This window comes from Rutilus rutilus (genome assembly GCF_951802725.1).
Source record: "Rutilus rutilus genome assembly, chromosome: 16".
In the NCBI taxonomy this organism is placed as follows: Eukaryota; Metazoa; Chordata; class Actinopteri; order Cypriniformes; family Leuciscidae; genus Rutilus; species Rutilus rutilus.
The window spans coordinates 12,939,222-12,966,947 of NC_140224.1; the positions used below are offsets into that span (position 1 = coordinate 12,939,222).

At 37.0% G+C, this 27,726-nt stretch overlaps 1 protein-coding gene across 1 annotated transcript in view; it reads right to left on the reverse strand.

The window, feature by feature from the left end:
* Positions 1-27,726, reverse strand: part of LOC311305702 (transforming growth factor beta-1-induced transcript 1 protein-like) — a gene marked incomplete at its 5' end in the record, with an annotated part of 97,537 nt that overhangs the window by 44,849 nt on the left and 24,962 nt on the right. Inside the window, 2 exons of the mRNA XM_084433511.1 lie at positions 5,486-5,570; positions 6,058-6,130. Of these exons, the coding sequence (XP_084289637.1) occupies positions 5,486-5,570; positions 6,058-6,130 (158 nt within the window). The remainder of the gene's footprint in view (positions 1-5,485; positions 5,571-6,057; positions 6,131-27,726) is intronic.

The window sequence follows — 27,726 nt, forward strand, 5'->3', positions numbered from 1 at the left end:
AACCTGGGTGTGCTCAATACTCATGGCATCGGACAGGTAAGCCCTGCCAGCAGTTGATCATGGATGCTCACGGTTGTAGTTCGACTGGAAGGGCTCTCTCAGTATCTGACAGGATCTCAATACTCACATCATCGGATGGGCAAGCCCCGCCGGCAGTCGAATGGGGATACAGTTTGGTCGTTTCAACCGGAGGGCTCAAGTGGACGGGAGTCCAATACTCACAGCATCAGATGGAATAGCCCTGCCAGCAGTTGAAACGGCAATGGTCGCATATAGGGGTGAGCTCCTCCGGGAGCAGAGGGGATATCAAGTACTAGACGTAGAAAAGTCAAGTTAGACGAAAAGACTAATGTTTTGGGTGGATGCAGACAAGCTAAATTTAAAATGGAGAAATAGGGTCAATTAGCTGATTTCACATACGTATAAAAATGGGTTCCACCTCTCACGCTATTATCGTGAGATAATTATTTGGTTCTCACTTCCTATGGGGAAAAGCAGCTCAAATTATTTCGCTGTATCAAAAGAATGCGATACAGAATTCTGAAGCTATGAGCTGTATTTTTAAGGTAACTGAAAAATCACCATAATCAATTTAGCGATTTGATTCAGTTGGAGGAAGCAGAGACAGTAGAGAGGATAAATCAATGCTTCTGTGCTCTGATGTTGCTGGCGACTTCCAAAGTGATAGCTTTCGGTAATATGGGCATCTGTGTTGTGCAGAACAGGAAAATTAAAATCTTTAGATTTTAGGGAGAGAGTGGGAAAAGTCATGGTGTGTGGCTGAGCAGAGGGAGGAGGAGAGTGGGGCATGGCAGGGAGAGTAGGGCCTGAAGGCCTACTGCTGCGGCCCTACACTCGAAGAGGATCCAGTCTTTCACAACAGGAAGACAGTGTTTGTATGAGATGCAACTTTGGGGCCCCACAGGCTTTGCTTATTCTATTAGCGACCTTAGAGGGTGAAGTGGATTAAGTAGATTCTGATTGCAAGGAGACATTCAAGTCATAGAGCTGGGCTTTGTTCATTCTCCTTGAGAAATCTTTGCTGCGCTGATCAGCGACTATCTCTATCTTAACACTGTCCATTTCTCAATTGCAAAAAAAAAAGGTACCCTACCCGGATAAACTACATGCCAATGCCAAGCAAAGGTATTTGGACAAATTAAAGACTATAAACAACATAGATCCAAATGACTTGGCAGCCCGAGACCCCAAAGCACTACCTCCACTTACATAACCGGACATTGTGAACTATTTTGTTTTTGCATAAACTTTGCGCGTTACAACCAGAATTTAATCAACATTGAATAACTGTCAGGTGTATGTTCTGTTTGTGGACTCCTGTGTTGAGTTTCCTTTTTATTCCGTGTTTCCTCCCTGTGTTTAGTTCCTGCTTGCTTGGTTTCCTTGGTTTCTGATTATGTCCTTTGTCACTATGGTTACTCAATGGTATATTGATTACATGCACCTCATGCACATGCACCTCGATTCCTTATTAACTCTGTGTGTGAATATATACTTCTTGTTTAGTTTAGTTCTCAGTCTGTTCATCATTTTCAACTAAAAACTTTGTATGCATTTGGCTGTTCATTTACATGACAGTGGCGTTTTGGGGGCCTGAAAATTGTAACTTTTGGCATGAAATGCATAGTACAGTGTTTTTAGATGTTTTCCTGATCTGTGTAAATAGAGATCATTTTGCAACATTGTCGTCTGTATGCGAAAAACGCAAAGGAAAAACGAGTCTGTTTTTTAGTACATCTTTGTTGTGTAAACCCTAATACTATGTAGGTTTGCATGTTCCTCCTGAGCTTATACCTCTATGTGTATAAGTTTTGTTTGAAATTGTAATTGTTTGAGTGTTGAAATTGTAATTGTTTGAGTGTTGAAATTGTAAATTAACACTCTTGCTACAAATAGACCAACGCCTGACAATAGCAATACTCAGGGTGCGATCTGTGATAAAAGCAGAGGAGGGTATGTTTTTAAAACTTCTTTAATGAAAATAAATCACGAATCACAGTATGTATTTCATGCAGCTGTTAAAGTAGAATTTTTTTGAATAGTTAATAATTAATAAAGGGAAGCCCCCTACTCTTACGTAAATCTGGAACCGCTCGTTAGGAGAGACTGTTTATGATTTATGGGGATTATAAAAAAGGAGTGGGTGGATTTTCACAATTATAGGCTGGTTGTTTACACACACTGTGGATACACATTTGTGTTCAAACACCTTATAAAAGTGCTCGATGCTCGATGTTATGTCAGAACTGAACTGACGAATTGGGATCTCGCCTGAGAGCCTAATCATCTTAGAGTGTAAACTCTAATGGACATTGGTGTGCGAGAATTGCATCGTGCACCCCGCCCCGCGAAGTGGGTATGTAAGGAAGCACGCTTGCACTTGCACATTCAAAGCTTTAGCTTCGGAGCTAAGCGTTTCGTCGATTCTGCTCTGCAATCATCTACTACGAGTGTTCTACAAACCACATGGCACTCTAAAATAGCATTTCCCTGCATTCATTGCAGCTGAACTAAAATAGTTCCTATGCACACTGCAGGCTTCCAATAGTCTTGCACGCTGTGCAGCGACCATTTCCCTGTGCGCTTCAGCACTATAAAAGAGCTATTTCCCTAAAAAAGCAAGCACTGTTTCTGGATGCGGCCATTTCCTGGCTCCGTTTGACAGTCATGATTGCTGCCTCACATGTCTGGGCTTAAAGCACGCTAAGGTGGCTTTTGTGGATGTGTCATGTACCCAATGCGGGAAGATGACCATCGTGGTACTGCGGCTGAGACTCGAATACCTCAAACGAGGTGGAGTCCTCTTTGCTATGCCCAATCTAGTTCCTCTGCCCAGTAGAGGGCTACTTCGGTGAATACACGGGGTGACCTGAGGATCACAGTGGGAGCACTCCCGCCGAGTACATATCTGTGGGCCCCCCACTCCTCTAGCGAATCGCAAGCTGTGGAGCTTCTGAGTGATATTGCTGGTCCTTCTCAAGGGGGAACTAGCATTTCATTCGGGGCTCCGGCGGAGGATCAGATGTCTATTGCTGCATCGGAGGGTGGGCTAGAGTCCTCCAGGGATGAAGACTTGGCTGCCCACTTCGGGGAGAGTAGCTTTAATCGAGCCTTACCTAGAGCTGACGGCCATGCTTTCCCGGGCTGCTGAGAGTGTCAGGCTCGAATGGAGGCCTCCACTGTGTCCCGAACGCTCAAGTTGGTATCTTGGAGCGGCGCACACTGGTCAACAGCGTCCCGCCCCAGTAACTTTCTTTTCGAAAGTGCCCTTTTCTGCCTGAAACCGAGCTGGTGCCTCATCCGCCCTTACTACACTTGATGGTGGGGTGGCCAAGGGGTACGTGGAGATCACCCCAGTGGAGCGCGCAATTGTGATTTTCACATAGCACTGTCGCCTGCCTCAATCCGTGTCTCCCATCCAAGGCCTGTGCTTGCGGCCAAGGCTTACAGAGCTGCTGGACAGGCTGCCTCCACCCTGCACGCTATGGCCCTCTTGCAATTCTACCAGGCCAAGGCAGGAGCTGCGCACAGTGACAGACCTCGCCCTATGTGCGACAAAAGTCACTGCGCGGTCTCTTGGGCAGACGCAAATGCAGTTGTGACTAGAGGTCTTCTCGGATCGTAAAATCTGTACCTGACCTGAATCGACCCAAATCACTTCTTACCCAAACCCGATGAGCATAAATAAAAAAAAATTAAAGAAAAACCCAACCCGAGACTGACCCGATGAATTTAGACCCGAGTCGGACCCGACGGCATTTAATTTCAAACCCGACTGCACCCGAATGTACAAAGCATTGACATGTGCACAGCCTGCAGCCTTGTCAGTCAGAAAAAATCCGGTGTCCTGCTGACTGATTTAGCCCTCAGGCTTCCAATATGAATGAAACTAATGTGTGTTTAGCCCTCAGTAATGATCACTCTATCCTATTTTTGGGTAAAAAAATAAAAATAAAAATAAATAATAGGAAAAATAATACTGAAGAAATTTATATGATAATCCATATGTTTTTCTCCAGAATACAGAAATGTCCAGGTGTTTTTTCCCCCCACAGTAGATGCATAAGAGGCTCATTCATCATGATTTTGCATACCTACAAATGATTAAGAAATTATTGTCACAAATTTTTATCATAATAATATAATATGTTATAATAAATGTTATAATAAAGACCTTTCTAATGGTTTATAATCATAGTCTGCCTGCATGTTAACAGGTAACCCTGCAGTTTTTCGTTAACTGTTTTCTGTAAAATAAAAATATAATTAATATTATATTCTTATAATTATATTGTTATATTTATTCTTAAATACTCTATTTTTTATTTTGAATAATGAAAGTGTTATTGCAATAGTACTATTTCTTATTTTGTTTAATATTTTTATTTATATTAAAATATTTTTATTTATATTATATTAATATTTTTTATAAAAATAATCATAATAATTATTATTAGTCATATTAATTTATAAGCACAAAATCTTGGGTCAAATTGTGCAGCCCTACAAGCAAGCACAACAAACTGGATGTTCTTATATATTTATTTATTTATTTATTTTAAATCACACTTTAAATCGCAAATCGCTATTTTAACTAGAAAAATCTCAATTAGATTTTTTACCCAATTCGTGCAGCCCTAATTTTAGCCTCCTTTGGTTTTCCCAGGTGCTCCGAACTCATCATCACCTCCAGCTTCAAGTAATCCATTTTGTTGAAGGGGTTTTCACATGAGATTTTGAGTCAGATCACAGGGGGGTAAAAAATTACTTTAGAACAGCATCCTTACTTGATTTTTACACAGAGATTGGTAGATCTATTTGTTAAATCTTTTGACTTTAGCCATCTTTGTTGCATTATATGCCAAAGGTGACAGTTCAAAATGGGAAAATCACTTCTTGCTTTTTTGCCCAAAGATTGCATGCCTGTAACTCATAATAAAGATAAGGGTCCGATTATATGTATGTGTGAACTCGTGAAATTAGGTTTTATTAAAAAAGTTCGGCAGGAGCACGTTCAGATAATCTACCCAGTTAGCTTGAGAGGAGGCTTATATATCGCCAACTTACCTCTGTTCCACGACAGATTTCCAGCATCCCTCCTCCACCCCAACTCCTCACTCTCGATTATTCCTGATTCCTGATATATATCTGATTGTATGTAAGTGTGAACTCGTGAAACTTTCTGGAGGATTTGTTTTGTCCCAACTGCCCAGTCATTTTATAAAATAGTACAACGGCGATCACATCGACTATAAATGCCTCTGAAGTGTGCGATCAGTCAGCAGACGGTTGCGGTACAGTGCTTGGCGAAAGTATAAACAACTTAACCCAGCTTAATAAATTAACTATCAGTAAGCCAATTGCAGTTACTAATTATTAATTTTGCATTTCCACCTGGTGGTGCTAGTGGTGCAAACATAACAAACATCACCTTTAAATGCTTAAAATTGTGTATCAAACATACTGTGCTTTGGACTCTGAAGTCTGACAGAGACGCCATTAGTTTGTCCAGCTCTAATGTAGCAGATGTAGCTGATGGTTTCGCTGAGCTAGAAACAGAGAAAAAAAAATCACCATCACTGTCCAACAGTCATAATTACTTATTGATTATATACAGTCTACACCCATACAAATTTGATCTTTGTGAATTTAAATTTTCTTCCAGAATGTTACATTACTGCATACAAAGACATTTATTTAACCCTTTAACAGGCAAGAGTGGAAAATGATAAGCAAAAAATCAGTTCATGTGATTTTTTATATCATCTGGACTTAAGTAAAACATATCCAAAAGAATTTTTGAAATATTTGATATATTTTGGATTTTATGAGTTGTGACTCCCAGTTCACGTTGCCTGTTTTAGGGTTAAAAAAAAGATGTCTGCAGGAATATGCCATCAGTCAGTAATAATACCACTATCTAGTTAGTATGTAGTAGGTATGTAATCTCATACCTGTCATAAGAGATGGAGAATGAGTATATAGAAAAATTTGTATACAGACCAATATACATAGCAAATATATCAGTGCACTAACCAAGTTGAGGACGGACCAGACTTTGAAGACTTATCATCTTTTTTGGTGCTGGGGAATAGAGCCAAAATCTCATCTAAGAAAGACAAAGGGACAACAAATGCTTCAGAGTAGTTCTGCCCAGAATGGAATGCTTGGATGCAGCTTACTGAATACTGCTCACTAAATACTGGATGCTGCCAACCCAGATAGCAAGGTGACATTGATACAATGCTGAGTTTTGAAATGAGCATTTACATTTTGATGAAAGACGACAGCACACGTAGGTGGAAAAAGTGATTTTGATTTGTACATTTGATTTGTAGTTGATCACCTCAAGATCATGCAGAAATGTTTCTCTGCAGAACACTTGTGGGTGTTATCCAATCAGTGCGGCCTTTTCAAACTATGATGAGCATTTTCAATTGCTTTACCTTTTTTGCTCCAATCCTTTAGGGGCTTGGTTTAGGGGTGGGCCTTCATGATTTTAGCAAATCAGATAAAGCGGTTGAAAAACACCCATCTTGTCTCAGTTACGTAGGTAGTAGCCTTCGTTCCCTGATGGAGGGAGAGAGACGTGGTGTCGAATTCTGATACTAGGGGTGACTCTTGGGAGCCCCAAACCCCTCTGACGTATTCAGAAAGACCAATGAAATTGGCATGTGGAATTTGCATGTCTGGCCATGCCCCCAGACATACGGACATCATATGCTCAGGTTTGTGCTGAGGATCCAAGGTATGTCATGGTGTCGAATACTGACACTAAGGGTGCCTATGGAAAACGCCACAACGCTAGACTGAGTTAAAAGTCCTGGCGATGCAGATGTCGGCGAACTACTTTGTGCCGGCTAACAGGTGCACTCACGACAACGTAACCCTATGAAACAGACAAAGAGCTGCTCAGAGATTCTGATGCTCTGCGTGCGTTCCAAATAAATGTGCAGGGCCCGTACTGGACACAGCAACAATTGGCTGGTTCTGCCTCGTCTCAAAGCAGGACTTATTACCTGATCCATGAAAGAGTTGGTGGGGACTTTGGGCACAAAGCCCAGTTGTGGTCTCAGGATTACTTGAGAGTATGCCGGAATGAAACTCAAGGCACGTTATGCTGACAGAGAATGCCTGCAGGTCCCCAACCCTCTTGATGGAGGTAAGCTCGGTCAGGAGCGCCATCTTTAAAGAAAGGGCATCAAGCTCAACTGACTCAAGCGGCTTAAATAAGGCCTTCTGTAGGCCTACCCTGGTGAAAAAAAAAAATGCTAAGTATACTTGCAGTCAGACTAATTATCAGTATACTTCAACTGTGTTAATGATTAGTTAACTTGCAGTGTGCTATTTTGAAACAACTTATTTTGTACTAAGTATATTTTAGTTGTAATAAAATTGTAGTAAAGCATAACTTTAAATGTATTTAGTGTACTTTTGTGTACTAAATTGGACCAACTTCAAGTATACTTAGTATTCTTTAAGTATATGCCTGTGTAGGGACTAATTAGATGCTTGATTAGTGATATTAAAGTGTATTTTTTTGTGTGTGTTACAAGTACATTACAAATTCATTAAGAATGTCTTCGAAACATACAAGCAATATACAATAAGTGTATTTATATATATATATATATTTTTTTTTTTTTTTTTTTTTTAAATAATAAAATAATTGTAAATGTTATTAGGATAAAATTTATTAGGATAGGACAGTAGCTAGACAGAAAGTTAGGTGGGAGAGAGAGACAGGATCTGGAAAGGTCCACGTGCCGGGGATGCGTTCCAGTCCACTTTTAGACACGCACTTGCAAACTTCCATAAGCACTTCCCCTCGGGGGAATCCCTGCCGCCATTTTGAAGTGCGTTCCACTTCATGAAGTGGACGAGGGAAGTTTATATGGACAGACCCTTGCTCCCTCGATTTTGACAGAGGGAGCGAGCCTACTTCATATGTACACTTCAGGCACCAATATGTCCCACAATGCAGTACGATTGTGATGTCACCACATATCTCGTCTAATCACCACCACGACAAACAACTCTATGATATATTAATTATATATATTTTTTTATTTAAAACAACCCAAACACACCTATATACATTTGGATGCTGCATTAAACAAATTCTTAAAGGGAAAAAACATTTAAATAATAAATCAACTCCATAGCTGATTCCAAGTGATCAAGGGCTTAGGACGTTCCAATTCAGCCCATTGCAGTTTACGGCAGTAGTAGGCACTCGTGCAACGTAAGCAATGACGTACATCCAAGTGAACGAGACGGAGGGAAGTTAGCAAGTGAAGGGCATAACAATTTTGGACTGGAACGCAGTCCGGGACTCGAACTCGGGTCTCCCGAAGCACAATGACGCTACATGTCGGCGCACTTGCCCACGAGGCTATCATGGCGTGATATGTTTGAATAAAAAGTATAGGCTCATTAATACCTCTGGATTATTCCAAATACTACAAATTGCATACTTTGTCTTCAATAACAAATGTACATTATTAAACAAATAAAACTCAGCTATTCTTTGTACAAAATACTATTGTATACTATAATGTATTTTGAAAGTATACTTTCAATGCATTGTTACAATGATCATTTCCAGCACACAGTTAAAATATAACTAAAATATATTTTTAATAAAGTGCAAATAAATACACTTTTAAAAAATAAACAGAATTTTCACTTCAAGTATATTTTTTTACAATATATTTTTAGAAAATATACTAAAGTACAATTATTTTAAAGTGTTGTAGGATTGAAAATAATCCAAGATATTTTAAATGAACAAAGATTTGCTTTACTGTTTCCACCCCCTCTTTCTACCACAAGGACCATTTGGAGTGCCTTTAGGCACAGAGGTTTCTGATAGTGATCTAGGCCTGTAGGCCAATATGTTTGTACTTTGGGGGTCGCTGAATTGTCACACCTTTAGTACAGTGGGGGAAGTGTAATTATCTGATTGGTCAGTTTGAATGTCTCACATCTGGGTTTTAGTCACATGGTCAGGAAAGGAAAAAAGAAGATTGAAACTGTTGCTCTGTCTTTTTTTGATGCTCTGGCTCTCTTCTTCTCTAGGTCCCTTTCTTGGGGCTCTCTCTCTTTACCTCCTCTTTCCTCTTACACTCTCTCTCTCTCTCTCTCTCTCTCTCTGGTAACATTTTTCATATATGCTGGGTACAATTAATAGTATAAGTTATCATCATCTCATACATATATTTTGTAACTATTTTAAGTGTAACCATAACCATATTTTGTCATTAAACCTTTTCAATCACAACCAATGTGCTAACTAGTTTTGATTTGGTATTGACTTTGAAGTGCTACAAATTGCAATACAATATTGTCACTCTCTATAGCAACGCTCTCCCACATATTAAGCTATTGTAACTGCGCTTATTTCCGTCGTTGGTATACAGTAAGTGTCAGTGGGTGGAATAGACAAGAAATGTGCAGTTTTCTACCATATTGCTAATAACATTTATTTAGTCATTCGGCAGTCTTGCAGCTTGAACCACTGCAGGAATCCACCCTTACAGTGCGTTAAAAGTTTTATTGTGAAAATAGGTAAAAGCATGATGCTAATATACTTTTAATATACCTAGAGATAGTACAATTTTTGCTAGTATGTTTGCAATTGAAAAAGGGAATATATTTTGAATACAATAAAGTATACTTTTTTCCACTAGGGTAGTAAGATTATAGAGAGGTCCTCAAACTCAACTGAGTCAAGCGGCTTAATTGGGGCCTTCTGTAGGCCTACCCTGATAAAAAAATTAAATAAAAATGCTAAGTATACTTGCAGCCAGACTAATTATCAGTATACTTCAACTGTGTTAATGATTAGTTAACTTGAAGTGTGCTATTTTGAAACAACTAATTTTGTACTATGTATATTTTAGTTGTAATAAAATATGCCTGTGTAGGGACTAATTAGATGCTTGATTAGTGATATTATAGTGTATTTTTTGTATTTTTGCAATGTAGTTTTGTTAGTATGTTTGCAATTGAAAAAGGGAATATATTTTGAATACAGTAAAGTATACTTTTTTCCACTAGGGTAGTAAGACTATAGAGAGTTCCCTTGAGGGAATAAGGCATGGCCTTGGATGATTCAATCTCCTGGTGCCTCAGAGAAACCTGATGATCAGACTGTGCTTCCTGGAGGACTTACCATTCACTACATCGTGATGTGCTGCTATAGAGGCTACATACACATAGCACCGACCCGATTGCCATCTCTGTGGGTCTTCCCCTCTGGAAGCACACCAGTTAACGAGCAAAATTTACTTCAGGGCATAGACATGCCTCGTGGAGGGAGCTCTAGCCTGAGTGATAGTGTCTATCAGCACTGGTGAGTCAGAATCAGAATGAGCTTTATTTGCCAAGTTTGCGCAAACACGCAAGATATTTTTGTGGTTTTTCAGGAGCTCTGGGTACACACATACAGTTGGTAGTCAACCAGAATGCCTATTACCGCCGCAAAACAGCAGCAATTGTCGCATTTTGAAACGTAAGTGGGGCTAATGTCAATTAACAGTAAGGATGAAATACTACAACTATGGTGTTACGTTCCACGTGTGTTTTGTATTTTGTTCTTTCTCTTCTGTATTTGTAAACTCTTTTGTTAGGTTGCGATCATTGGATCAACTGGCTGTCCATCATACCTGTGATCGGCGCGACCAATCCGCTGGCGTGCCGGCAGATTAAAAGGCCCTGTTCACCATGAATGAGTAGTGAGGGATCAGCATCAGACCTCACTCAACACCTGTGTCCCTAGTCGAGCCGAACAGCCAACTTACAACCTCAATGATTTGTTTGATGTTGTTTCGTTGTTGTGATGATGCAGGGGTGTGTAGTATTCTTGTATTACACGCTGATAGGCAAGGGAAAACGCACTGCGTTGTAACAAACCACTCGGTAGGAAGTTCTAACTTAATTTGTATATGTTTCTGGTTGGTAGAAAAACCTACGTGTTGTTGATTCAATTGTGAGTAGCTTTATTGATTGATGGAATGCAGCCATCTGTAAGCCATTTGCCTGATTGATCCGAGAACCTTTGTAACATCGGTAGGTAGTTTTTTTCTGTGTTAGTTAGTTGAAGAGTGATCGTCATTAATTGTATTTTTGTTTTAACCAGCGTAGTTTATTTAAGGCGTCGACATACGCTGAAGAACTTGGTTTTATTTCTACATTTTTCTTTTGGTAGATAGTTTAGAGGTTGGGTTAATAGTTATGGGAATTTGGTTTTGATTATTTTATTAATTTAACACTCTTGTTTTGTTTATTTTTGTATTTCAAATTTTTTTTTTCTTTGCTGTAATCTCTTCTGTCCTCACAAATAAACATAGCGCAAATGTTACCTCAGTGTTGCTTTTGGTTGTTTCTGCCACTTCATACAGCAACAATTACATCTCACATAAATGTTGCATTATCATCCCATTTAAACATCTTTAAGCACGTAACAATGCGAAATGACCGCCAGGTGGTGCAAAGGGACATTTTGCAAAACAGCAGCAATTGTCGCATTTGGAAACGTTAGTGGGGCTAATGTCAATTAACAGTAAGGATAAAATACTATAACTATGGTAATTTCCAAATAAGCCTACAACAAACATGAAAAATCAAAACAAGAGCTGTACAATAATGAAACAATCTATGATTTGGTGGAGTTGAAACTGCATGTTATAAAGTATAAATAAATAAAGAAATTTTTGTTTAAACCATAAAGTATAAATAAATAAAGAAAATGTTTAAACCAGCGATTATTATCCACCAGACTATTATTTAGTTTGAACTATTATATATCTCTGTTTGTAGGCTATCTGTTTATTTAAAAACACAGCACAAGGTCTTGTAAAAAACTCTTTTTTTTTCTTTTTTTTTTGCAAGAATGAGACTGTTTGCATATGTAAAAAAATAAACAAACAAAACAGAATAGAACAAACTTTTAGAACAAAAAAAAACTTTTTTTTAAATATGCTTATTAGGCTACAACAGAATTGGTTAAATTTAACGAAAGCACAAATTAAATATGTAAAAGTACATTTTAAACAGAATAGAACAAACTTTTAGAACAGAAAAATAGAATCAAAGGTTAAAAATAGAGATGACAACAATATAGCCTATATTTCATATTGTAGACGTCGGTGGGCAACAGAAGACTATTCCTCGGTGGAGCAGCGCGATAAACATAGAAACAAAAAATACACCAAAAGACCGTCATATCTCGCAGTCAGTGAAAATAAGTTAGGTGCAATGACGTTGATTATTTTTACTATTCTAAATTACAGCTGGTCCAAAACGCAGCAGCTCGAGTTACCAGAACCAGGAAGTATGACCATATTAGCCCTGTTCTGTCAACACTGCATTGGCTCCCTATTAAACATTTTAAAATATTGCTGATTACTTACAAAGCACTAAATGGTTTAGCTCCGCAGTATTTGAGCGAGCTCCTGACGCATTATAGTCCTTCACGTCTATTGTCACTCAAAATTCCGGCCAGTTGATAATACCTAGAATATCAAAATCGACTGCTGGCGGTAGATCTTTTACCTATTTAGCACCAAAACTTTGGAACAGTCTTCCTAACATTGTCCGGGAAGCAGACACACTCTGTCAATTCAAAGCTAGACTAAAAACACAGCTCTTTTGACCTAGCATACACATAACACATTATAGACTTCTATTTATTCAATATTAGGCTGCATAGTTTAGGTCAGCCGGAACCGGGAACACTTCCCATAAATCCTGATGTACTCATTACATCATAAGAAGAATGGCGTCTATGCTAATATTAGTCTCTCTGTTTATCTGAAGTTTACCGCAGTCCGCCGGATCTAGGCCGTATCCAGATCCGATGAAGGACCTGCGTCTGGACATGATGACAACGCAGTCCTGAAGTGTCAACCAGCCTCTCCCTGTTTACTGAAGTCAGATGGACCACGGCCGTATCCAGATCAGATGTTGGACCTGCACCTGGACGTATCCCTGAAGTGCAAGCCTAATCAGTCCTGTGAAGGCCTCATCGACACGACCAATCTGACTTCTGACCTGTAATGCTGCCTGGATCATAATCATAAACTGTTCGCTCGTTGGCCAGAGGTGAACTAGCCCCCGACTGAGCCTGGGTTCTCCCAAGGTTTTTTTCTCCATTCTGTCACCTGATGGAGTTTTGGTTCCTTGCCACTGTTGCATTGGTTTTTGGCTTGCTTAGTTGGGGACATTTAATATTCAACAATTATTGATCTGCCTTACTTAAGGTGGAAGATGAAGCAATTTTCTTCTAGAAACAAACTTTGTTGTATCATTTTCAATGTTATCACTGTAAAGCTGCTTTTATACAATCTGTATTGTAAAAAGCAGTATATAAATAACGGTGACTTGACTTGACTTGACTAGACTAAAGATGTTATGAATCTGCCAGGAAGAAGACGTGTGTCTATATTGTCTTAATGCACGGTGAAGAGGAAAGTTTGAGTGGCCAAAGACTCTCCAAGGATTACAGATGGAGAATTGCATAGATCACTTGAGTCTTGGGGGTCAGAAAGCCTAAAAAAATATATCAAACAACCCCTACATCACCACATGTTGTTTGGGAGGGTTTCAAGAAAAATCCTCCTTGCTCCTCCAAATATAAACTCCAGCTTATAATGGGCCGTGGTTGGATCTTCCATCAGGACAAAGGTCCAAAACAAACATCAAAATCAACACAAAAACGGGTAACTGAGCACAAAATGAAGCTTCTGCCATGACCGTCCCAGTCCCCTAAACTGAACCTTATAGAAAATGAGTGGGGTGAACTGAAGAGAAGAAGCACCAACATGAACTTGTGAATCTGAAAGATCTGGAGAGATTCTGTATGGAGGAATGGTCTCTGATCTCTAGTCAGTTGTTCTCCAAACTCATCAGGCATTAGGATAAAACTCGGAGCTGTTATCTTGGCAAAAGGAGGTTGCAAAAAGTATTAATTCTGACCACAACTGTATTTAGCATTTTATATGGAGCTAATTGCTACACATGCTTATCAATAATGGATGTTTACATTATAAATGCTATGAATATACACCAAATCGCAGGGGAATTCAAGGGGAATCAGAATGCCATACTGACTGACGAGAGGAGGAGCTGGGGATGGAGGAGGGTAATTAGCTCCTGAGAAACACGATAGCTGCTGATAATACTGAAGGAGCTTATTATATGTATACAGTGATAGGTGTCGTTAGGGTTGCCAACCGTTCCGTAGAATCGTCCCGTATTTGACACATAAAAGTCTTGTTCCGTATTGAACTGATACAGAACGCACTTTGTTCCGTATTTTTGAGAATCAATTCAGTGCAAATCCATGACAGACACATAGCTTCTAATATATGTCAGACTATGAACGAAGACAAGAAGAAAAAAACGACGGCGCGGTAGATACTAATTTCTCCCTCTGTTTGTCTATGATCAGCGTAGCGTTTTTAACATCTTGGAACATCATCAGAGAATGCCCTTTTAATTGGTCGTTTCAGTCATTGTGAGTCACGTATCGTAGCAACGATGACGACAAGTGACAACAGGGGGAAATGTAAAAATGACTACCTCCGAGCAGCCGGTGAAAAAGAAAAGAGCACAAAATTATAGAATTGAATGGGAAAATGACTACCCGTGGCTGGAATGCGTGAGGGACAATGAATACTGTTGTGTTTATTTTTCTTCAAATGCAGTCTAAGCCTATGAGTTTTGAATGTTATATGTTGTATTTGTTTAAGTTAAAAATAAAACGTATTATAAAGTAAACAAATCCATGGTTCATTGTTGTCACTGAGAGTCAGCTGATGCAAGCTTTACTAACGTGACCTGCCAGAACTGACGCTATGCTTAATGTTTATTAGCTTCTTGTTTCACGTGTAGAAATGTTTCTTTGAGTTTGTTCTTCACAGAGGTCAGAATGGGGATGTGGACAGGACAGCGTCATCCAGAAGGGAGGAATATATGGTCACGTTGACTCACGTAAGATGTTTGACAGCTGTAAGTCGAATTAGCGCGCAATGAGCCATAAACTGATACAAAACACAAAACAGGAGAAACTGAAATGCTCTTCAGGGTGCATAATTCAGTGGAAAATGAATAGAAATGTTATTCTGTATGACGAAATATTTTGCAAACATGTGAGAATAAATCATTATTTCTCCCAAATATGCACACTTTTGGACTAAGAGCCCAAACAGACGCTGTCTAGTGCAGCTGTGTGAACACAAATAAACTGGAGCAGATGCAAGAGAATATGAAAGAACTGAATTATTCTATTCAAAATATCAAACATTACAGATTAATTATTTTGCACTCCTGACATAAATTAAGAAATGAATGTCACTGCAACCTAGTTTTATCATAAACAGTGGTCAAATATGAAAGCGGGAGTCTTAAATATTTCGAATGATACTCAGTTTGTCTAGATCAAGTAAGAGTGTGATGTTTTAACATGCAGCGAATGTTGAACAACAATAATCTGGGTCCGTTGGTGATCTTTGTACCTAAAGGGGTTAACACTCTGGGGTCTGATGTGTTTTCTGGGCCCTGGAGTTGTTCTGACATGCTCTGACATTTGTGCTTATTTCTGTTACTTGTAACATTTTCATGGCTTAAGTCTAATTACACTGTATTCAGCACTAGAGTTCTCAACGGGCCTGAAAATAACATCCCGACCCGACCCGGCCCGTGGCTTTTAAAGCCCGGACCCGATGTAACCCGACACATCAACATGAATTATCTGCCCGAACCCGGCCCGCGGCCCGACGCCGCGGCGGATTATTTTTTTTTTCATACACGTATTATCATGACCAGCAGACGGAAATTCAAATCAACCTTTAATGTTCACGACTTCACGCCTTTTAACAATACAAACAACTGAAACAATAAACTTTAAATATATACATAGGCTGTAGTAGCGACGGTGAATTCACCTGAGGCAAGTTTACTTTTCACCAACTCCATCTTCTTCTCCAGGCTAAAGGCATGCACGCAGCGGCGTCAGGTCTGCCCCCGCCCCTCTCCGTGATGCGCTTGCACGCAGCAGCCAGACTTTCTTTACGGTGAACAGCAGGGACGTGCACAGGAATTTTGAGGGGCAGTTGCTCTGACCTGAAAAAGGGCAGCAGCACCCCCCCCCCCCCCCCCCCCCCCCCCCTTTGCCCATACAAATTGCCTTATCTGACCGTGTTTATGTCCAAACTCAATGCCTCATATTATGGTCTTATTATTATTTATAAAGATTGCAAAACGAGATGACAGGTTTATAACTTTGTAAACAGTATACAAAATGTATTAACAATATGTTAAATGTCACCAAAATACACATGAGAAAAAGAGTTCCTCATATTGTTTATTGTTTTTATTTTTTATTTTATTTTTTTATTTTATTGTTTTAAATTTGAAAAGAAATAATCTGGATTGAATTGACAGATGGGGAAAAACTCGCTTCTAATAAAAAAATAAAAAAAAATAAAAAAAGCTTAAATTTTGGGAAAAAATACAATCTTTTTTAACCTTTTGGCTTCCCGTACATTCAGTTGTGCTTCTTGCTCGTATTTAGTTCTGATGGTACTTATGGTAACTGGGCAACTACGCATGATTTGTAGTATGATTGCGTGTTACACCGGTCGCGTGCAGCGCTGCAGCCACGTAAACAGAGTTAGCCCTTCTCCTACTGACTTTCACTTTCGGTGCCCGAATGAAAGTGAATGAGGCTTTGCGATTTTTTTTTTTTTTTATCTAGGCCTACGTGAAATTCTTTATTTATTTATTTTCCCCCTCGGAAGGGCAACGTGAGTCGAGAAGGGCATATGGGCAGTTGCCCGGGCAACCTGAGCAACCCCCCTGTGCACGTCCCTGGTGAACAGCAGCGATGATTAATAAATGTTTTTTTTTTTTTTCACTGACTGGAAAAGATTAAGCCCGAGGTCCGACCCGACCCGAGTCATTTGATCATATTTTCGACCCGAACCCGCGGGTCCCGTCGGGTTTGTCGGGCCGACCCGACCCGTTGAGAACTCTATTCAGCACAAACTCTGCTACAATAATATGTGAGCAATATGTATGTAAAAGTTTGTAGTTTTGAGAAAATGACGTTTATGCATGGTTTGTGAAAAAAAAACAAGGCTTATTTTGTCACTGAAATAAGGCCATTAAACCCATACTGACTATTATATTTTATAAGACTTTTGAAAATTATATCATGTAGTCGAGAGTTTTTGCTTCAAAACGATGTGAAAATCATCCTGCCCACTCTTTCACATAAAACAATATATTGATTTAAAATTTGTAAGACATGTTTTGTGTAAGAAAGCTGTATGCGAGGAGGCGTAAATCATCATGAATATTGAGGTGTTTCACACCTGGGAAGACAAATATTCTCCCCTAATGGCCCTATCAGGTAGGACTGTGAGAAAACTATAAACAAAGAATGAGGAGAGATTAAAAGAATGGCTTTTTGATTGTTTGGATTTATTTACAACACAACATAGTCCTAAGAAACAAAAGACAAAAAGGCACGTTATTGAGCACACTGATCTAAACAGAGAGACATGAACAGTCACACACCTTTGTGCCCATTGCCAAGGTGTTTGCTTCATTTGACCATGTTCATGTACAGAGACTCATGTGGATGTTTATGCCATCAGTGTCATCTGGTCCCTGTATAAAAAATAAAATAAAAAAAGACTGTGAACATGCTGATATCAGGAGAAACTATAGGGCTGCACGATTTGGGAAAGAAAATCTAATTGTGATTTTTCTGTTTAAAATTGCAATTTAAAATTAATGAACACCAGGTTTGTTGTGACTTGTAGGCATACTAGAAGGGCTGCATAAAATAATAATAACAATAATAATCATTACAGAAATGCACACGGACTATAACGATAAATCAATAAAAAGGAACACTTCAGTACACTGGTACTGGTACTGGAGAAACATATATGGATTAGCATATGTTACTTCAAATGTTATCATTCGTTATGACGTTATGAAATGAGATTAGAGTAAAAACATGTGGCCTAATGATTGGCGCGTTTTGCTTTCAAATGCACAGCGCGAGAGACCCAAACTTACAATGCTTTACATTATTGTTACCACATTAAATAAACATCTACATTTGAACAGATATCCACGAACACAGTATTTAACAGTAAACGCGGGTCTAAACATTATAATATTCATCATGTTAGTGTAAACACTCATACTAGCCTACTTTTATATCATGCTGTGTTGTATATTATCAAGCTTAAAACATCCTCGTGTCATACATGGATATTTATTTAGCATTGAAAGGTTGCCTACCTGCCTATAGTTCATATTTCATAATGTTTCCATCGATTTCATACATTTTAGTCAGGCACCAGTTCAACTAGTACGATGTGAAGTTTATGCAGCAATAACACGCTAACTATTAAAAGTGATAGTTACACATTTCTTACCTTAAAAATATTATCTTTAAATCGCATTCTTCTTCTTCTTCTGAAGTAAAGTCAAGGTAAACTCACAGTCTTCCAAACTCGATGAAGAGCAGAGGACTGCTGAAGTTGTATGCTTTGTTTTGAGGTAATGAGGGCGTTTACAGGTTTGCGTTCCTTCACGTGGACTATTTGCATGTGAATCACTCATGCGCGCGTGGGTGTGGTCACATTAGAGATAATGAGCACTCGCTTGAGAAACTGTACATCTTGTTGCTTTCATATGGATCACTTAAACAAGTTAAGTCACATTTATTTATATAGCGCTTTTTACAATACAGATTGTTTCAAAGCAGCTTTACAGAGATAACAGGAAAATGCAACAAAGTTGCATACGCTGTTTGCAATACTCTGCTTGCTCTGTTTGCAAAGTTGCAAACAGAGAATGTTTGTTTTTGATATGATTTACATTTAAAAATAGACACTTCAAACTTTCTAAAAACATATCTCACATATGGGTGGCAAGTATTCACTGAGTTACAGTTCATTTTCTGTCGCGTTTCAGAATGAACTTCACACTGAGAGAGACGGCAGAACGTGCATCATGTTTATTTTCTTTATTTTACGAAAAGCAGAACATTTTGTTTTTATTATGAGTTTACACAAATAAACTTAGACATTTAACAGTTTTGAAGGATGTATAACACTTGCCTGTATGACAAAAATTGACAGAGTTATTTGAGTCTCTTTTGCACTGATAAGAAAAAAAGTGAGATGTAGGCTATGGATCTCTACACTGAGGATGAAAAATAAACGCCTGTTTCTCCAGTTTAGAGTGACAAATCGTACCAGCATGCTTTGAGGTCAAAATACGTACCCGCTACTCAAAATGCGTACAGGTTGACAGGCCTACTATTGATTTATAGTAATAGGCCATCTGCATTTTTTTAATTATTATTATTATTATTATTATTATTGTTGTTGTTGTTATATTTTGCAGCCCTACAAGTAGGCACAACAAACCTGGTGTTCTTTATATTGTGATTTTTAAATTTTAATTAATTAAAAAAAATTGTGCATTTAAAATAGCAATTTTAACCAGAAAAAAAAAACGCAATTAGATTTGGTTTCGTCAAATCATGCAGCCCTAGTTGCTCATGATGTCAGCATGGTCACAGTTGTTGTGTTTTTTGGGGGGTTTTTTTGTTTTTTTTTGTAGGGACCAGATGCCACTGGTGAGTCCTGCTGACTTCACATGAGTCTCACATGTTTCACATGAGTCTCTTCAAACTGTTTTTCTCTGAGAGCGCGGTACAAACATCAGCAAGCTTCTACATGAACATGGTCAAATAAGCTCCATCACTGACTACTGATGGCAGGGCAGTTTTCATGGCAAACGAAAAAGCAAACACCTTGGAATAGGAATTGTTTTGGGAATGGCACAAAGGTGTATGACTGTTCAAGCTTCTGTGTTTAGATCAGTGTGTAGATCACTTGATAATGTACCTTTTTGTTCTTCGTTATGTATATTTGGATTATGTTGTGTTTTAAATAAAAAACAAACAATCAAAAAGCCATTCTTTTAATCTCCTCACATTCTGTCTTCTAGTTCCCTCACAGTCCCACCTGATAGGGCCATTAGGGGGAGGGGGTCATTGCTTTCCCAAGTGTGAAACATATCAATATTCATGATACAAATTACACAAATCTTTAATCAATATATTATTTAATGTGAATGAGTGGGTAGGATGATTTTTGCATCGTTTTGAAGCAAAAATCCTAGGCTACAAGGTCCAGTTCTCAAAAGTCTTGTGAACAAATATTCAGTATGGGTTTTATGGCCTTATTTCAGTGACTTAAAAATATATATTTTTCACTTACAACACATAAACATAATTTTCTCAAAACTATAAACTTTTACATAAATCTTACACACATTATTGTAGCAGAGTTTGTGCTGAATGCAGTGTAATCAGACTGTTTAGTAAAGCAATGCTATTCTGATGCTTTTGATTGATTCTTTTGTTTGAATTTGCAATTCACCATGTCCCATACACAAAAGAAATATATTTTCTGGATATGTTTTGGAATATATGCACATGTTTGAAATTGGCCCAATAAATATATTTCATACTTATATTTCATATATTTTTGTTATATTTCAGAATATATTTCAATGTATTTTTTTCTGTACGGGTCCCCAAAAGTGTCAAAAATATATGTGGCATATATTCCAAATACATTGAAATATATTCTGAAATATAACAAAAATATATGAAATATAAGTATGAAATATATTTATTGGGCCAATTTCAAATATTTGCATATATTCCAAAACATATCCAGAAAATATATTTCAAATATAATTCTTTTGTGTATGGGGTCTGCCAATTACATCAATCCACACTGTTGCAGAAAGCCTTAGGCTACAACCTGTCTGAGAGTTGCCACCATGGCGAGTGATAAAAATGCATTCCACTGCTGAAAACAAAAACAAAAAAACATTTCAACCAGAATTCAGAAAAGGATGAAAACAGTTCAGTGCAAAATATGTTTGCCAACTATTAAAGCGCTCTTGACATCGGAGGTTTCAATGTCGAACCCAGAGAAAGCATTTTCTATGATGAATTCTAACATTAAGCGCCACCTAGTGGACAAATCTCTCTATTAGTTTGTCCACCACTAACACAGCGATTGGTCATTGAGTCTAAACAACATTTTAGGTGGATTATAACTTTATAAAAAAAAATATATATATATATATATATATATATATATATATATATATATGAAGAGTTCAGATGCAAAAGCCTCTAAGTGCCATATGAAATTTTCTTCTAGAATGATCATTTTTATCAAGCTTGTATATTTAATTTCAGCAATTTCACTTAAATGGCAATGAAAATAACCTATTAATTGTCATTTAAGTGAAATTACTGAACTTAAATATACGAGCTTGATAAAAATGATCATTCTAGAAGAAAATTTCAGATGGCACTTAGAGGCTTTTGCATCTGAACTCTTCATATATATATATATATATCATGTATATCATGTATATATATATAATGCATGTTATGAAAGCTACACTGGGGGAGTCTGTTCTGTTCTGAATCTATTCTTGCTTTTGTTATTGAGAAATCAATATTAGGCCTTATATGTTTTCCCTTCACACACACACAGTGGTAAAAAATATTACCATAAAAAAAAAATAGTATGCAGATTTTGACTTGTTTTATATCAGTAAGAAGAAATACATGTTTTTAGTACAGTATGCTGTTCTAGAATTGTGTGTTTTCTCTTAAATATAACTATCTCTGTTTTTAGAGGTTAACCCAGCCTGGTTTAAATGTTTGAAAATGATTAACAATTGAAAACATTCGTTAGAAATTTAGAAAAGTAATCAAATTAATGAGATGTAATCAGTTACAGGAGGGATGGGATCAGGAAAGGTCCACGAGCCAGGCCTCGAACTCAGGTCTCCTGAAGCACATGTAGGCGCACTTGCCCGTGAGGCTATCCCCATACACAAAAGAAATATATTTGAAATATATTTTCAGGATATATTTTGGAATATATGCAAATATTTGAAATTGGCCCAATAAATATATTTCATACTTATATTTCATATATTTTTGTTATATTTCAGAATATATTTCAATGTATTTGGAATATATGCCACATATATTTTTGACACTTTTGGGGACCCATACAGAAAAAAATACATTGAAATATATTCTGAAATATAACAAAAATATATGAAATATAAGTATGAAATATATTTATTGGGCCAATTTCAAATATTTGCATATATTCCAAAATATATCCTGAAAATATATTTCTTTTGTGTATGGGTCATGGTGTGATATGTTTGAGTAAAAAGTATAGGCTCATTAATACCTCTGGCTTATTCCAAATGCTACAAATTGCATACTTTGTCTTCAATAACAAATGTATTTTATTAGACAAATAAAACTTAGCTATACTTTGCGAAGCGAATACAATTGTATACTATAATGTATTTTGAAAGTATACTTTCAATGCATTGCTACAAAGATCATTTCCAGCACACAGTTAAATATACCTAAAATATACTTTTAATAAAGTGCAAATAAATACACTTTTAAAAAATAAACTGAATTTTCATTTCAAGTATATTTTTCTAAAATATATTTTTAGAAAATATACTAAAGTACAATTATTTTAAAGTGTGTTAAAAGTTGTATTGTGAAAATAGGTAAAGCACAATGCTAATATAATTTAATATATTTAAAGATAGTACAATTTTGTTAGTATATTTGCAATGTACTTTTGAAAAAGGGAATATATTTCAAATACAATAAAGTGTACTTTTTTTCACTTGGATGTGCTTGCAAGCAGGTGAAAAGACGTAGTATTAAATGTATTAAAAATATACTTGAAATACAAATAGTATGTTTATAATACATTTGTATTACCAACATGCTTATTTGAAGTGCATTAAAAATACATTGAATTGCATTTTAATATATTTCTAAAAAGTATACTAGAAGTACATTGGTAATAAATATATGCTTAATATTATACTTTAAATAAATATGCTAAACACAAGCATAATTTTAATATATTTCTAACAAATGCACTAGAAGTACATTGGTAATAAATATATGCTTAATTATACTTTAAAGAAATATGCTAAACACAAGCATACTTTTAATATATTTCTAACAAATGCACTAAAGGTACATTGGTAATAAATATATGCTTAATTATACTTTTAAGAAATATGATAAACACAAGCATACTGTTAATATATTTCTAAAATGTGCACAATAAATACATTGGTAATAAATATATGCTTAGTTAAATTTTTGAGAAATATGCTAAACACAATCATACCATTTGTGTGAAGTTTTCTAAGAACAGCAAAATGATTAAGCTTTTAGTGTGTTTAAAGTACTTTAAACACTTAGGCCTAGTGTAATATATTTGTAATATTTATGATTTTAATATTTTAATATTTTAGATTTTTGTATAATGTACCAACTTCTAATGTATTATAAACATTTGTCAACTATTATTAAGCATTGCAATAAGCAGTCAAAATTAATGTTGGTCACTTTTACTTGTTTGTAGGCTATACTTGTAAAGGGCTAGGCTGTTGTCCATTACATGATATGTTTTTACTACTGAAATTCCCACAAAGATATCAACATCATATTATTTTAAATGCATCATAGATACATTTTCCAAAGACGTTTAAATGTTGTCCAAAAATATGTTGTACTTGTTTAAATTTGAAAAATACGAATAACACATGTGACTAATCCTGATTGGTTCCAGAGCCGTTGAACGGCTGTGATTGGTTCTTGTGATAATAATGAGCTCACACCTCACTCAGAGCTTGCTGTGCGTTCCTTGAATGTGATTAGATTTCTAATAATTTAGATTAGAAATCTAAATTTAAACTGGAGCGATCGTGTTTCTTTAGAGGATTTGGAGGAAACCACGCGATTCATATGGATTAGGTGATGTTTTTTGCGATTAACTTTTTCAAACGTGAACAGTTTTGGTGAATCGTTCATCAGAAGTTAAATCTCTCATGTTTCATTAGACTACGATATCTCAGTTTTTCTTTCGAAGATTAACGGAATTCTTAAATGTTTTGCAACTACTTAAGGTTGAGTGATCATGACAGCATTTAGATTTCTTTAAAATATTTTTTATCTAACGTTAATAGAAAACGTAACTGTTTAGTGTTGTTTTTATTTTTTCCCCATCTTCAAGTTTGCATGACGTGTGACATTTGGAACCTCATTATGTTTCTAGGTAAGATTTGTATTACATTTAGTTACGTTTACTTTGCCAGTCGTATTTTTGACACGGCACGTCTTTTTCTGAATGCAACTACATTCAGTTTGACCAATCAGAGCCAAGCTTTTCAAGTCGAAGTCGAATCAGACTCGAAGAGATGAAGATACTGCTATCAGAAGTTACTGGTAAGTTGCTGTTTGCATAAATAAATAGCTCACTGTTTAGTTTTTTTCATAAAAAAAAATTCCCAACATTTTTTCCTAGTTTCCTAGGCTAATTTGTGTTCATTCATGTAAAAATCTGTTTATTTAATTGTTTTTTTGGGACAGCTGCAAGTCACTTGTCCTGGCTTACCATATTTTGCACTACTTCTAATTTCCTTAAATCTTTTTTAACAGAGGTGAAGAGTGTGTTTCTGTACATCACTTTTTTTTTTTTTTTTTTTTGCTCTCAAAGTCAAAGCAGGGTATCCGCGGGGTCTTGAAAAGTATTAAAAGGTGATAAATCAATTTTGGGAAAATTAAGACCCTTAAAAAGTATTAAAAAGTCTTATCACGGCTTTATAAAGTCTTACATTTTTAAAGTATTTTTTCTGAATTAGCTGTCCAACAGTTTGAATCCCAAAAACATCGTAAAAGTGTGTGAATTTAGTCATTTTTAAAAAAAAAAACGAACAGGTAGCCTACATAAAAAACTAGGTTATTGTGGGTGCGTTCGTAAATTGCCTCTGAGAGCACCAGAGCGGGCAGGCGGGCGGAAGTTCAAAAGCACAATGCAGGGCTCGCAAAATCGCCTGCCCGACGTCCCGGGGCTATTGTGTTTTCCAGTCGGGTTACCAAAATGCATAACCAGCCTGCCCGACGGGCTATCTGAAATAGTGTTCGCTTCAGCCCTGTTATAATCAGATTCAGCGCGTTCTTCATCTTCAATCCGAAGCGGCGCAGAGCACGTCAGAAACAGAGAGGACAGGGCGTGTGTGTTCATCTGAGTCTCATTGGTCTGCGGTGCTCGTCAATGTCAGAATATTGAGATGACCAATCAAATCAAAGTAGGCGGGCTTTATGTTCACAAGAAGCTGCTGAGCGCGAATTTGAGCAGAGCGACTCGACGCTTCAGTTTACGGTCAAGTGCGAGATAAGATGTAAGTAGCTAAACTAAACATTTCATATTTGACAGCTTTTTTAGGTCATAAATGTGAAACAAATGACAAAAATAATCAGACAAAATTTCGCCATTTGGAACTGAAAATAGGCCTATGTAATGTGACTAATAATTCGTTTACTGTCATTGTGAGGGGACATTAGCATTAAAAAAGCCGTTTTCATCATAGGCACAAGATTAATAATGAATGTGTACATGTTGAGAATTAATATACAATTTGTAGCCTTCAGTAAATAAAAAAAGTTCAGCTTTAGGTAGGGAGAAGAGATGGCAAGATGAGGAGACTGAGAGAAAAAGAAAGAGTGATGGATAAGAAGTGAGAGCAGGTATCATCTACTGCCTGCTGACATGGTTTTAAAGCTATTTCTTATCCTTTTTTGGCCTTCAAACGTCTTGAAATGGACATATCCGAGAAATAAAAATCCCTAATAACCTTAAATGTAGGACCTCTTTGATTATAAAGCCCTGTCTACGGCCCTGTATAAGGAATAAGATCAATAATGAATGTGTACATACTGTAAATGAATTTAATAAACTTAGTTAGGCTACCTAGCTTTCCTAGTAGCTTTCAGTAAATTAATGCATCTGAGAAAATGATTCATAAATCAACCTATCAGTTGACCCTTTGTTTACTTTTTTCACTGACAGACAAAAATGAAAAGCCTCTATAGGTCAAAGCTCAGCTTTAGGAGGGGAAGAGACAGAGCAAGAGAAAAACAAAGAGAATAGGAGTGTGATGCTGATGAGGAGAGAAAAATAATCAGCTGCCCACTGACATGGTTTTAAAGCTATTGTTATCCAATTTTTTTGGCCTTCAAAACATCTTAAAATGCACATATGTAGATCAGAGAAATCAAAATTTTCTCAGGGGTGCCCCCGAACCCCCCTAACTAGCATATCTCACATTCGGGACCTCAGTGATGAAAAAACCCTGCCATCTGCATGTTAATGAAACAAGTTAATAGTGAGCATTAAACCCTAAACTAAAGAGTTACTTATTATAATTTTTTTTAATCATACCCTCATTGGGGGCTGAGCCACCGACACAGACTGATTCATGTTCCATACTGGTCACACACATTTCAGTTCAGTTAGAATCAGATGCATATTTGTTGATATTTGTGTTTTGAAAAAGTTTTTGATTCATTGTGTTGACTCCTAACCAATATTCTACATTAAAAATGTAGTCTTTTTATATGGGCTAGTAAAATTCATTTCGGGCTACCAAAATCTGAGAGTGCCTGCCCGAAGGGTTACCAGCGATTTAGAAATTTTGCGAGCCCTGCAATGTACGCTCTGGCGGTCCCTGTGCGTATTACGTAGTGCGTATAGTCTTTATCACAAACTAAAACTGTTAAGTTAAAAGTATCATTGATGTAAATGGTTACAGCTTGAAGTGGCGGTGAGGTATTAAAAAATATTGAGAAGGTCTTGAAAAAGTCTTGAAAAGGTATTAAAATTAACTTCAAGATTCCTGCATATACCCTGCAAAGGGGGCTGACTAAAACATTAATGCTAAAAATAAAGATTAGCATTTGTTGTACATTATAATTATTATTCTTGTTGGCAACTTGGCTGGGTATACAAACTCCTTTTCTGAATTACATTAACATTTTATATTGAATGTCTACTGTTATAATATATGAACTAAGCATTACATGCCATGTTAAAGAATTCCATTTTTACCAGGTGAAAAAGACTTACTATTAAATGTATTAAATATGTACTTAAGTATGTTTTTAGTACAAAACAAATGTACTTTAATGCATTTATAATACATTTAACAGTACGTCTTTTTCACCTTGTATGTACAACATGGGGAAATGTCAAAACATCATACTGTGTTGTAATAAAAAAACGTCTAGGTTACGACCTCTGTTCCCTGAGAACAGGGAATGAGACACTGCATCGATGACGCTATGGGGAACACCCTCCATGTGAACCAGTGTTTGAAAAGCTGTACAATCACGGCAATAGAATTTGACTGGCGACAGCCTATGACACTACTAGTGCGACTCAGAAGTATTAAAGAGGCGCCTAGAGAACATCGTTCCCCAATAGCATCATCGACAGGGCTGGACTGGGACAAAAAATCGGCCCGGGCATTTTGGCCCAGACCGGCCCACTATGATCATAAACACCACCCATCTTTGCACGCCCTTAAAGCATACCAACTCCTATTCATTAAAACCACTAATGCCATGTAATGAGTGAGTATAGGAACGAGTGAGAGTTTACAGATGAAATAAGTACAAATTTGACATTTATTAATACAGTCGAACTATACTCCACAGTGGTGAATCCTAAAACAAGC